At 42.0% G+C, this 12,304-nt stretch overlaps 1 protein-coding gene across 1 annotated transcript; it reads right to left on the bottom strand.

Annotated features, from left to right (window-relative positions):
* Window positions 1-20: 20 nt before the first annotated feature.
* Window positions 21-12,304, bottom strand: LOC115021404 (NACHT, LRR and PYD domains-containing protein 12-like). The gene is given in 16 exon segments (XM_029451845.1): window positions 21-1,813; window positions 1,815-1,890; window positions 3,242-3,288; window positions 3,405-3,578; window positions 3,821-3,994; window positions 4,607-5,655; window positions 5,657-5,933; window positions 5,935-6,406; window positions 7,666-7,891; window positions 9,142-9,199; window positions 9,383-9,490; window positions 9,679-9,786; window positions 10,295-10,402; window positions 10,591-10,698; window positions 10,885-10,953; window positions 12,232-12,304. Coding segments are annotated over 16 exon segments (3,564 nt in total). The 5' UTR covers window positions 12,291-12,304; the 3' UTR covers window positions 21-1,362.

Below are 12,304 nucleotides of genomic sequence, written 5' to 3'. Positions count from 1 at the left end.
AAAAACTTGATAAAGCGTTGTTTACGTATTCTGCTTTTTATTTTTCTTTGGCAAAGAAATCTGATAAAATTGCAGATGTTTTCAAAGTGGGAGAACACAAAAGATTATAGAATACTTAACGTGTTGAAATAGTTCAGAGATAAAGTCTTTTCTTTACTGAATAATAAATGATCAGTCTTAAGATGTCAAACATCAATATTAGGCTCAATGGTTGAGTGTCTACGGCAGGGGTGTCAAACTCATTTTAGTTCAGGGGCCACATGCAGCACAACACCTGACGGGCCGCTGGCCGCATGTTTGACCCCCCCGTCTACTGGATCAAATACCATAATCATGATCCCACAGGCGGCACACAGGATCTGTTTTGGGACAACAATCTCAGACTTTGAAAACCTCTGGTCTAACCTCTGGTCTATTGTATTAAGACTTCTCATTACAAGCATTCATCGAGTTAAATGTCAGAATACAGACAAAAGGAAACTTTACATCTACATACAGTGTGTGTGTGAGTTCAGTTATATATACACACTACTATATCATTCACAGAAAACGTCCCATAAAACCTCAAGCTTGTTAAATCTGCATCCACTTCTACTAAGAGCTCTTATTAGAACAATGCATTGATAGACAAAGAAACACGAGCACTATGTGAGTCACAGCAAATACAAACCAAAGAGAAAGAAACCACGTAATTATGTGAATAATATGTGACCGCCCTAATTCCAACACATATTTAATACTCATTATTATTGCATCCTTTAACAATAAGTAAGTTTACTGCAGGCCACATGGCCTTAAATTGAATACAAAGCCTTTGTTATGGAAAGTGTCACGATGAAAATAAGTAGATGTGTGGATACGATATATATATATATATATATTTATATATATATATATATATATATTTATATATATTTGTAATGTATAACATGTATTTTATAACATCACTTATTACAAGAGTGGATGACAGATAAATGTCCAATAATCAATGTATTTGTCAAAACAGCATCATTAAGCAAAATCAAGACATTTTAATTCATGAACTATATACTATATATATATATATATAATGTAATATAGCCGATGCTTGCATTCCTCTGATTTCATGTTTCTTTTAAGAAATCCTTAATGTTTCGTTGTAAATGTAATATATAATAATAATTATATGATAATAATTCCCTCTGGTCTGCAGAAATGTTGAAAAATCTGCATAATAGTTTTCAACATTTCTGCAAGAGAGCCTCGAGCACTTCATAATTTGAAGGTGGGACAGTCCTAATCCCTCACGGATTTTAGCGGAAACACGCCTCAAAGTCCGTGAGTCTGTGAGTGTGGACATTGGGAGGGGGCCTTTGCTTTTATCTAACACAAAGACACTGACGAGTTTAGTGGGTCCATCCTCATCCTGAAGGCCGGGTAGACTGGCTCGGTGAACGTGGTGTGGAAGGTGTAGATGTGGGTCGCTCTTTCAGAGGAGATTCTGTAGAAGGACAGAGTGCCAGCAGGCCAGTCCAGGTACACTCCCAGTGTGTTTGAGGGGGGGATAGGGATGGATGCTTTGATCTTACTGTGCAGGCTAGAGTAACCATCAGAGAAGCAGCTCAGACTCCAGGACTGATCATTCCTTCCAAGACAGCAGTCGTCATTGGTTCCTCTCCTTTTCATTCCTCCGTAAGCCACTCCTATATAAACATGACCTTCCCATTGGACCTCCCAGTAGGAGCGACCATCCAGACCAGCTGTACACAGCAGCTGTTTCCAGTAGTCAAATCTCTCTGGATCATCAGGATATGGCTGCGTCTCTTTCCTCAGCCGTCACCTTCCTGTTGTTGTCAGACAGCTGGAGCTTTCTGTGTGCTGTCTTTGGGTCCAGTATGAGTGTACGGGAGTCTGATGGAGAGAACAAGACAATATTAGTGGTGTCACTGTGAGCATATTAGCATGGTGATGTTAGCATTTAGCTCAGAGCATAACTGAGGAGCTGCATGACTGTAGATGCCAGGGCCCATTCACACCTTCCTCATTTGGTCCGGACTTTCAGAATTTTCAATTTGATCCAAACAAAAAATTACAGGACCAAACTGCCGAACAATAGTCCGACGAAAGAAGCGGTCTCGGTCTGGATCAAACTGAACCATGGTTCGGTTCATTTCTAGTGTAGTGTGAAATGCAAGTTGATAGTTCAGACTTTCGACAAATTACAGGAAGTTCGCGAAGGCTGTCGTCAGAACCGAGAAAAGGTTGTGGTAGCACACGGGGGGAGGAGAACAGATGTTAAGCTGACATTTGGTGCCACAACTTTATTAAGAGTAAGTTGGAAAAACCTCCGACACTTATCAAAGATTTTCTGAGAGAATGAGAGAGAGGACGATCAATGTCAAGTATCGGGAAACGCAGCTCACGTAGATGACGACAGGAAGTAGGTATGTCATGTGGAGTTATTTAGTGCGCTTGCTTTATTGAAATGTTAAATCAAAACTAACTGACAAACAAGCAAAAACGTGAGCTTTGTTTCGGTGCTTAGCTTGGCCTTTCAGCGGTGAAAAGGCCCTTAGTCTTGTTTACAGGAAATAAATCGTTAGCACTTGCTAGCATGGGTTGTAGTAGAAAGACAGTTACTCTGCTGTCATCAGTGGGGAGTTCATTCCACCACTGTGGAGCCAGGACAAAGATAAGTGACCACAGTGTCCATGAAGTATCGGGAGGCCAATTATAAAGAAGTAGAGAAGCCCAATGGTGATGTATAGACTTTGACATTTAGTGCAGTTTATTTGACAAAGATTCCAAAAACAGTAGTAAAAAAATAAAAGGTATTAAGTTATTGTTAGGGATTTTTTCCATCGTGGTCTCTGATGTTCCATCAGTCCATCCTTGCCGATGGAGAGTCATTGGAGGTAGGAAGGAGTAGGAGGAGTTCCCTTCACTGCCCTGGACACTATGGCCAGAGTCTTAAACTATATGCCAGCTGCAACATGGAGCCAGTGTAGTGAACAGGGAGGTAAGTGGTGAAGGAATACTCAGTAAGAATAAACACAAGATGGGCAGCAGCATTGTGGACTAGTTGTAGCTCTGACATGGAGGAAGGAGTGACCCCTCGGGTAGGGTGCAAGCAGAGAGTCTAAGAAACCAAACCTTTCAAGGGTGAAGAAGAGGATTTTCCAGTTTCAGGAAGGAAGAACATTTTGTCGATCAAAATCAATTGTGTACTATCTCTTCTAATTATTAGAAGAAACACACTTACACTTCTTCAGACCAGATTGTATTGACTGGTGTCCATCATGGTCCATCCTGGTGCAAAAACAAAGTCAGATCAGAACTTAATGACTTTCTCTAAACAACTTGTATTTGCTTATTTTGACCTCCTGACTCAAACAAACTCAACCTACACCCTAATCTTTCCATACCTGAGAGTCCCCAGTGTCCAGCTTGGATCCTGCAGTCCAGCAGAAAGCAGCTTCGCTGCCGAGTCTCCTAGATTATTGTAGCTCAGGTCCAGCTCTCTCAGGTGGGTGTGGTTAGATCTCAGAGCATGGGCCAGAGAAGCACCGCCTGTCTTTGTAATCAGACAGCCTGAGAGCCTAAAATAAAAACTAGAGTATATTACTTGTTCCTGCTTTCCTGGGGAATTGCTTTTGCAAACAGGAGTTTTGTGAAAAACAAGGAGTAAATCCCTTGTGTGAGTAAATCCTTTAATATCGTCCATAAAGTTCCAAAGAACTAGAAGAGCAAGTTATTGTCTGGAAATATACAACATATATTATACACATTATAACAAATACTATACTACGGTCATCTGTTAAACAAACTGATGAATCCTGACCTGAGAGTTTCCAGTCTACAATGTGGACTCTTCAGTCCGACACAGAGCAGCTGCACTCCTGAATCCTGCAAGTCGTTGTTGCTCAGGTCCAGCTCTCTCAGGCTGGAGGACTGGGAGCTCAGCACTGAAGACAGAGCTTCACAGCTTTTCTCTGACAGATTACAGCCACTCAGGCTGTAGAAGCATTAGCAAGAAAAAAGAAAGTGTAAGATTTCTCTTCAATTTTAATACATTTAATTTATGTAGTTAGTTTTCAACTGATGGTGCTCCGATCGATCGGCCACTGATCGCTATCGGCCAATCGTTCCAAATACAATAAAAGACAATCAGATGACACAAAACATGCAAGGCAATTGCTCTACGCACTTCTAAAATGGCTTCACCGGATTTGTGAGTCGTGTCTCTTAAGTCGTTTTTACAAAAAATGAAATGGCCCTTGATAGGAAAAATGTTCCCCACCCCTGCTCTACAGAATCCTAACTGGGGCAGCATTATGCCAGCTTTGTCAGATTCAATGTAAAAATAAAAAGCCAGTGCAATGTTAGGTTTTCTTTGCAGCAGTATTACGGGATCTCTGTATAAACGGGACTTATGAGAGACAGTGTCAATTCATGATACTTTCTCATCTCTATATTTAATATGCGATGTTGTTAAATAATGCTACACGATCAATAGAAGGCTTTAAATAGTCTCTGTGATTGGTGATCAGTATCAGTCGATACTGCTTCCAGCAATCAGTGACAGGACCCAACGATCCCGATCGGAGCACCCTTATTTTCAACCTACACAGCTTTGGTGGAGGCTTTCACCACTGGCAGCAGCCTCAGAAGAGCCTCCTCTGAATCTGAGTATTTCTTCAGGTCAAACACCTCCAGATCTTTTTGTGTAGACAGTAAGATGAAGACCAGAGCGGACCACTGACCCGGAGAGAGTTTATCTGTGGTGAAACTTCCTGAAGACATGTACTGTTGGATCTCCAGTATTTGAGAACAATCCTTCAGTTCATTCAGACAGTGAAACAGATTGATGCTTCTCTCTGCACAGAGATTCTCACTGATCTGATGTTTGATGTACTGGACTGTTTCCAGTTTGGTCTGTGAGCTGATTTTTGTCTGTGGCACCAGGCCTCGTAGCAGAGTCTGATTGGTTGGTAGTAAAAGACCCATGAGGAAGCGGAGGAACAAGTCCAGGTGTCCATTTGGACTCTGTAAGGCCTTGTCCACAGCACTCTGATAGAGGCGTGTAGGTGTGACTGTGAACAATTTAGACCACATGGAGGTTGATTGTTCTTCTGACAGCAGGTTGACACCAGAGGTGAAGAACGTCAGATGGACATGAAGAGCAGCCAGAAACTCCTGAAAGCTCAGATGGACGAAGCAGAACACCTTGTCCTGGTACAGTCCTCTCTCCTCTCTAAAGACCTGTGTGAACACTCCTGAGTACACTGAGGCTGCTCTGATATCGATGCCACACTCTGTCAGGTCTGATTCATAGAAGATCAGGTTGCCTTTCTGCAGCTGCTCAAAAGCCAGTTTTCCCAGAGACTCGATCATTTTCCTGCTCTCTGGACTCCAGTGTGGATCTGTCTCAGCTCCTCCATCATACTTCACGTTTTTCACTTTGGACTGAACCACCAGGAAGTGGATGTACAGCTCAGTCAGGGTCTTGGGCAGCTCTCCTCCCTCTCTGGTTTTCATCACATCCTCCAGAACTGTAGCGGTGATCCAGCAGAAGAGTGGGATGTGGCACATGATGTGGAGGCTTTGTGATGTCTTGATGTGGGAGAGGATTGTGCCGGCCTGCTTCTCATCTCTGAATCTCTTCCTGAAGTACTGCCTCCTTCTGTGGGTCAGTGAACCCTCTGACCTCTGTCACCATGTCCACACACTCAGGAGGGATCTGATTGGCTGCTGCAGGTCGTGTGGTTATCCAGAGGCGAGCAGAGGGAAGCAGTTTCCCCCTGATGAGGTTTGTCAGCAGCACATCCACTGAGGTGGACTCTGTAACATCAGTCAGGATCTTGTTGTTGTGGAAGTCCAGAGGAAGTCGACACTCATCCAGACCAGTCCAAGATGAACAGAACCGGGAACTGTTCACACCTGAAGATTGCTGCTGCTTTGGTTTCAGTAAAGAAGTGATGAACAAGCTCCACCAAACTGAACTGTTTCTCTTTCAGCACATTCAGCTCTCTGAAAGTGAAGGGAAATGTGAACTTTATGTCCTGGTTGGCTTTGTCTTCAGCCCAGTCCAGAGTGAACTTCTGTGTTAAGACTGTTTTCCCGATGCCAGCCACTCCCTTTGTCATCACTGTTCTGATTGGTTCATCTCTTCCAGGTGAGGCTTTAAAGATGTCTTCACATCTGATTGTTGTTTCTGGTCTGTCTGGTCTCCTGGATGCTGTTTCAATCTGTCTGACCTCATGTTCATCATTAACCTCTCCAGTCCCTCCCACTGTGATGTGGAGCTCTGTGTAGATCTGATTCAGAAGAGTTGGGTTTCCTGCTTTCGTAATCCCCTCAAACACACACTGTAAATTCTTCCTCAGATTAGATTTGAGTTTACGTCGACACGCTGCAGCAAGAAATTCTACAAGGAGAAAAGACATATAATGTATTAGATTACATTAGATTGTACAGGTCTACTGTATATCGAGATTCTGATACAATGATTGCCATATTGAGCTCTCGTGAGTTTGGAGTTGAATGAGACTGTTGACTCCTCCCACACCTCCCACACCTCCCTAACCTTTGTTGTTACGTTGTGTTCACACCAAACACAAAGCGACCTGTTCATACAAAGTCAATGCAAAAACGTGAATAGAAGTGAATTTGTGCCAGGCGGGGCTAATGACCTGATGCGAATACGCAAAATTTGAGAAGAAAATGTGTGTGCCTCTGTGCCTCTGTTGAGATTCTCCTCCTGTCGTCCGGACGTTGTTGAATCAGAAACGGAGGAAAATGCACCCAGAGCTCTACGATAGTATCTCATATTCGTACCTTATGATCAAGACCTTCTAAAAATCAAGATGTAAAAATCTGTGTATAAACCATAGACTGTCTATGGTATAAACAATAACTTTGCTGCAGTATTTATGTCTAGATGTTGTTATTTGAGTGTTGATGGAACTTAGATGTTAACTTAGCATCGCACTGATCGCTCCAAACTCCATTCAGAAAACAACCATTTATAGCAAGCAAAAGTTGGTAGCTTGTCGTCTTGCGGACAGATCTGACAAAGCAGGAACTACTTTTCTTCATGGCAAAATCTGCGTATGTAGTAAACCGAGTTAAATCAGCCAATGTGTGGGTTGCTAGATACCATGAATATAGCTTGGTGAGCTGTGTGCGCCGAGCATTGTTAAAACGTTGTTGGTATCGATGGAGCCCCTCCTCCTGCAGTCAAAGTCATGCCAGTAACTCAAAGCGAAAATGAGTTTGGTGTGGCATTAGAAATGACACGTATCTCCTGCTATATTAATGCTTTGCTATTTACGACAGCAAACAGCTGTTAGGGAGCAGAGGAGAAAACCTGCAGTCCGGGGCCTTTTCGGCTTTTAACTGACAGTTAATCTCGAGACCCCGGTACCTAAGGCACTTGTGTTGCCGTACCGTAGAAAAACGTTTCAAATACTTGGTACCGAAGTATTGGTTCTCGTGAATCACTACTTGTGATATTGTCTAGGGGCAAACAAAGAGTGTCTCCATTCTATTTATCAGCTGGACAAACCTGTTTAAATGGTGTGTGCAGCCACGAAGAATGTATAGATATAATGCAAGTGTTGCACATTTACAGTAAACTTCTGACGTGTACATCTATGATTTTAACATTTATAAAAAGCCTCTTACTGTTCTTGATAGAGTCCGCCAGCTCCTCCTGCTTCATTCTCCTCAGGAAGTGCAGTGTGATCTTCAGAAATGCTTCTCTGCTGCTCATCTGCTCTTCCTCTTCCCCACCAACCATTTCCTCGTCCTCACATTGGCTCTCTAAGCATTCTGGGTAATCTAGGCTCAGACCCCTCTGAACCTTCTTAAGCTCGTTCTTCACAAAAGCAACAATGTTCTCCTCAAGAAGCTGGAATAAAACGATATTCACTTAACTTTCAGCTTTAAATACTTAACTCCAATTTTAATACTCTGACATTGAAAAATATGCTTGTTTTCAGTCTTACCAAGTAAAAAAACCTCTCATTGTACCGACTCTTGCAGAACCATTGCTAGTGATCCAACTGCCGTCAAAGTGTCGCTATCAATGCTTGTTCCTGCACTACACTACTCATGTGATCGATACTCGTTTAGCCAACAGAACTGCTGTTTCTCAATATGAAACATTGTCCATGCCCATGTGATTGGGATGGGGACAAACAATGCTTGGTTAAAGGATAGGAGTTCAATTCAATTATCAAAAATGTTGAAAGTTTTACAGGATTATTCTAAATATAGAGTACACTTAAATCAATACTATGTAGGGTAGTAATCAGTATTTTTGCAATTAGCCGCCCCTACAGGTTCAGTGCAATTCACTTTTACAGATACACGATATGCTGTCGTAAATATGGACAGCTGTAGAAGTGCTTCTGTTAGGGCGACTTCACTTATGAGCAAAAATTAACGTTAGTGAGTCAACAACTTTGCTAACACAGCAAAATAACAAGCAAATGCAACAACACTTACGTCGAGGCTGCTGAACCCTGCTGTCCCATCCCACTCTACCCCCCCACCCAGCTCCTGTGCTCGCGGTGTAAACACAAACAGTCCCCTAATGCTCCTAGCTACAAGCCCGGCTAACTAGTGTTAGCAGCAGTTAGCATTACTTTAGCAACAAGTTAAGCTTTCCGTCCATCAGAAGATCATCAGAGTCGAGGCAGAGTCTCCGGAGGACATCAGAGGGAACTCAACTTAGTGCCATAAAGCCTTCCGCAGATTGTACGACTCGAACACCACATGTTCATACAAAGTGCAAGAACATGCGCTCGGGGTGCAGAGTTGGACTGACAGAATGCAATGACATTCTCCTCATTACAAATCAGTGGAGCATCCACATTTATTTTGAAGATGTTATTTTGAAAACATTGAAAAATCATTTAGTTTAAAACTGAATTTCTTCAGGTGGTATTTTAAACACCTAAAAGATTTTATGGCCTCTTATGTGGCTGAAATTTGTTTTGCTGCTGCCCCGTAACAGCAGTACATTGCTTTGCCTCTGTGCAGTAACTCCTTTCTGTTTCTTCAATCTGCCATCGACTGTATGGATAAGTACCTCATACAATTCTACTTCAAGTATTCTTAACTATCCCTTTAAAGGTGGGCTTGTTTAGTACACACCAGAAATATGGAGTCCTGCTCTGTTTGACGTCCAACCTCTGACGTCTCCTGTTGAATTCTGGGGAGGAAACTTGATCCATTAGTGAAGACGACTGGACTGTTTGTATGTCTAATCTAACACTGAACAATGTAAGTGGATACCAGGTGCCAGATTGTAGTCAAGCATATATAGTATATTTATATAGTATATAGTTATATCGCTTCTAAGACAATTTGTGCTCAATAGGTTCTGGTAACTTACTTAGAAAATGGATCTTGTTGTTTGAAAACCACAGGGAACTCCATGGACATGTCACTCTTCATGGACACACAGGACGGTGCAGGAGAATCTGCTGTTTGCTGCTTAGTCCTGAAAGAAACGGAGTTTTGAGAAGATAATTAGAAACTTAATGACTGAAGAAAGATGTTGTTACAAATGATCACATTATCTAATCGTAGGGATCTGGTGCCAGATTGTAGGCAAGCATATATAGTATATTTATATATAGTTATATCGCTTCTAAGACCATTTGTGCTCAATAAGTTCTGGTAACTTACTCAGAAAATGGATCTTGTTGTTTGAAAACCACAGGGAACTCCATGGACATGTCACTTTTCATGGACACGCAGGACGGTGCAGGAGAATCTGCTGTTTGCTGCTTAGTCCTGAATATAACGTCGACAGACAGGTGGGAGAAGAAGCTCAATGATGAAGAGTGGATAAGTGGATACACCTCAGAAGCTAAACCAAAGGTCTGACAAGAGATGGGAAGTTATCTACATTCAAAGCACATTGCGGTATCAGAAAAAACTTTTGGTTGTGATGAACATGCTCTAAACATTTTCACAGACTCAGCGTTCAACAACGTACCTCAGCGTAACACAGCGAGCTCTTAACGAATACTACTTATACCTTATATCAACGTACACCAGCGCGTTGCCGATATTTTGTATACGTTATGCATTGGTCTGATACGTTCTGTATAAGTAAGTGATGCGCTATCAATAGTTTAGACATGCGTATCTGAATACGTTCACTTTTCCGATCCGATGAAAAGTTGGACGTATTTGGACTCTGACAAATTGTGAGCTAATTTTCATATACGCCAGCATACGTTTCTGCCATACGGAACTGTGTGACAGGGCCTTAAGACAATAGGTTCTGGTAACTTACTTAGAAAGTGAATGTTTCCGTTTGAAAACCACAGGGAACTCCATGGACATGTCACTCTTCATGGACACACAGGACGGTGCAGGAGAATCTGCTGTTTGCTGCTTAGTCCTGAAAGAAACGGAGTTTTGAGAAGATAATTAGAAACTTAATGACTGAAGAAAGATGTTGTTACAAATGATCACATTATCTAATCGTAGGGATCTGGTGCCAGATTGTAGGCAAGCATATATAGTATATTTATATATAGTTATATCCCTTCTAAGACCATTTGTGCTCAATAAGTTCTGGTAACTTACTTAGAAAATGGATCTTGTTGTTTGAAAACCACAGGGAACTCCATGGACATGTCACTTTTCATGGACACGCAGGACGGTGCAGGAGAATCTGCTGTTTGCTGCTTAGTCCTGAAAGAAACAGAGTTTTGACAAAAGACAGGAGGAAGAATTAGAAACTTAATGACTGAAACAACCAGAACCAGCTGTAAGTGCTGCTGGTTGTATCCTTGTTAGAGGAGCCACTTTGTTTGTTGTTCTTTAATTCAACTTTATTTTTAATTCAAACTGAATTCACTTCTTATCGTGTACACATACCTGCTCAAGCTTGCTTCTGCTTCTCTCTGCATCCTGTTGAAGCTCATCAACATCAACATCATCTCATCACTGATATGAAAGAAATCACATTATGATCATGTTGAGCCATCAGTGTGTGAGTCCAACATGAAACTAGCAGTCAGAGTCTGCTTGTCAAACATTGCTGACGAGAAACATTAGGAGGCACTTCAGCAGCTCGGTAAGTAACTGCAGGTAGCATCAAGCTAGCACATCCTGCATTAGCTGAACATCAGCAGGTGCAGAACATGTGATGATCCTGAGATAGTTACTGAATCAACCAACTCACATCTGCTTTCTGTCTTTTCAAGCCATCAGAGTAATCTGCTGCTGCTGCTGCCGTTACCTGCTCATCATCATCATCATCATCATCATCATCATCATCATCAGTCAGATATTTTTAGAATGTGCATATAATCAGAATAATCACAGCTAACGTGGCGTTTAACTGAAAACACAGCGACCCTCTCTTCCTCCCCGCACACAGGTGAACGTGATTATATCAACTATAAGTGTCAGGATCTTGGCTTTCTGTTTTATTTTGAAAAGTACACTCTCTTTGTCATGTCTAGTTTTACTTCCTGTCTTTGTGTTTTCCCCGCCCTAATGTGTCTCTGCCTGCATCCTGTGTCATGTGATCTGTGTATGTGTGTGTGTGTGTGTGTGTGTGTGTTTGTGTGTGTGTGTGTGTGTGTGTGTGTGTGTGTGTGTGTATGTGTGTGTGTGTGTGTGTGTGTATGTGTGTGTGTGTATGTGTGTGTGTATGTGTGTGTGTGTGTGTGTGTGTATGTGTGTGTGTGTGTGTGTATGTGTGTGTGTATGTGTGTGTGTGTATGTGTGTGTGTATGTGTGTGTGTGTATGTGTGTGTGTATGTGTGTGTGTGTGTGTGTGTGTGTGTATGTGTGTGTGTGTGTGTGTGTGTGTGTCTTCTATGTTACCTGCTGTGGTTTGTCATGCTGTGTTTACCTTTGTGAATCCTGGTTCAGTTTTAGCTTTATACTTTTGTTTGTGTACTTCAAGCTTTGTTAAATGAAGCTCGCCTTTAGTTATGACTCTCATCCTGTTTACTGTGTTTGGGTCGCCCCCTTAACCCCACCCTGATAATAAGTATCCATGTGACATCGCGATCACACAATAATAAATGGTATTACAAACACTGACACCAACATATAAACCATCACAAACTGTATTAATGTTGACACAAAGTTCACTGTCTTGTGAGTTGATTCATGGCTCAGACAGTCTAAACATGTAACTTCCTCTGAATCATGACTGTGATGTTTTAACACTGAGCTCTGACATGAACAGCTACGAGATCTTCATCTCACCTCTCATCTTCATCAGACTCAGGCATGCTGGAGACTCCCTCCTCTTCCTCTTCCTCCATGGTATCAAGTAAAC

This window comes from Cottoperca gobio, chromosome 16 (genome assembly GCF_900634415.1).
Source record: "Cottoperca gobio chromosome 16, fCotGob3.1, whole genome shotgun sequence".
NCBI lineage: Eukaryota > Metazoa > Chordata > Actinopteri > Perciformes > Bovichtidae > Cottoperca > Cottoperca gobio.
This window is presented reverse-complemented; position numbering and strand designations above follow the sequence as displayed.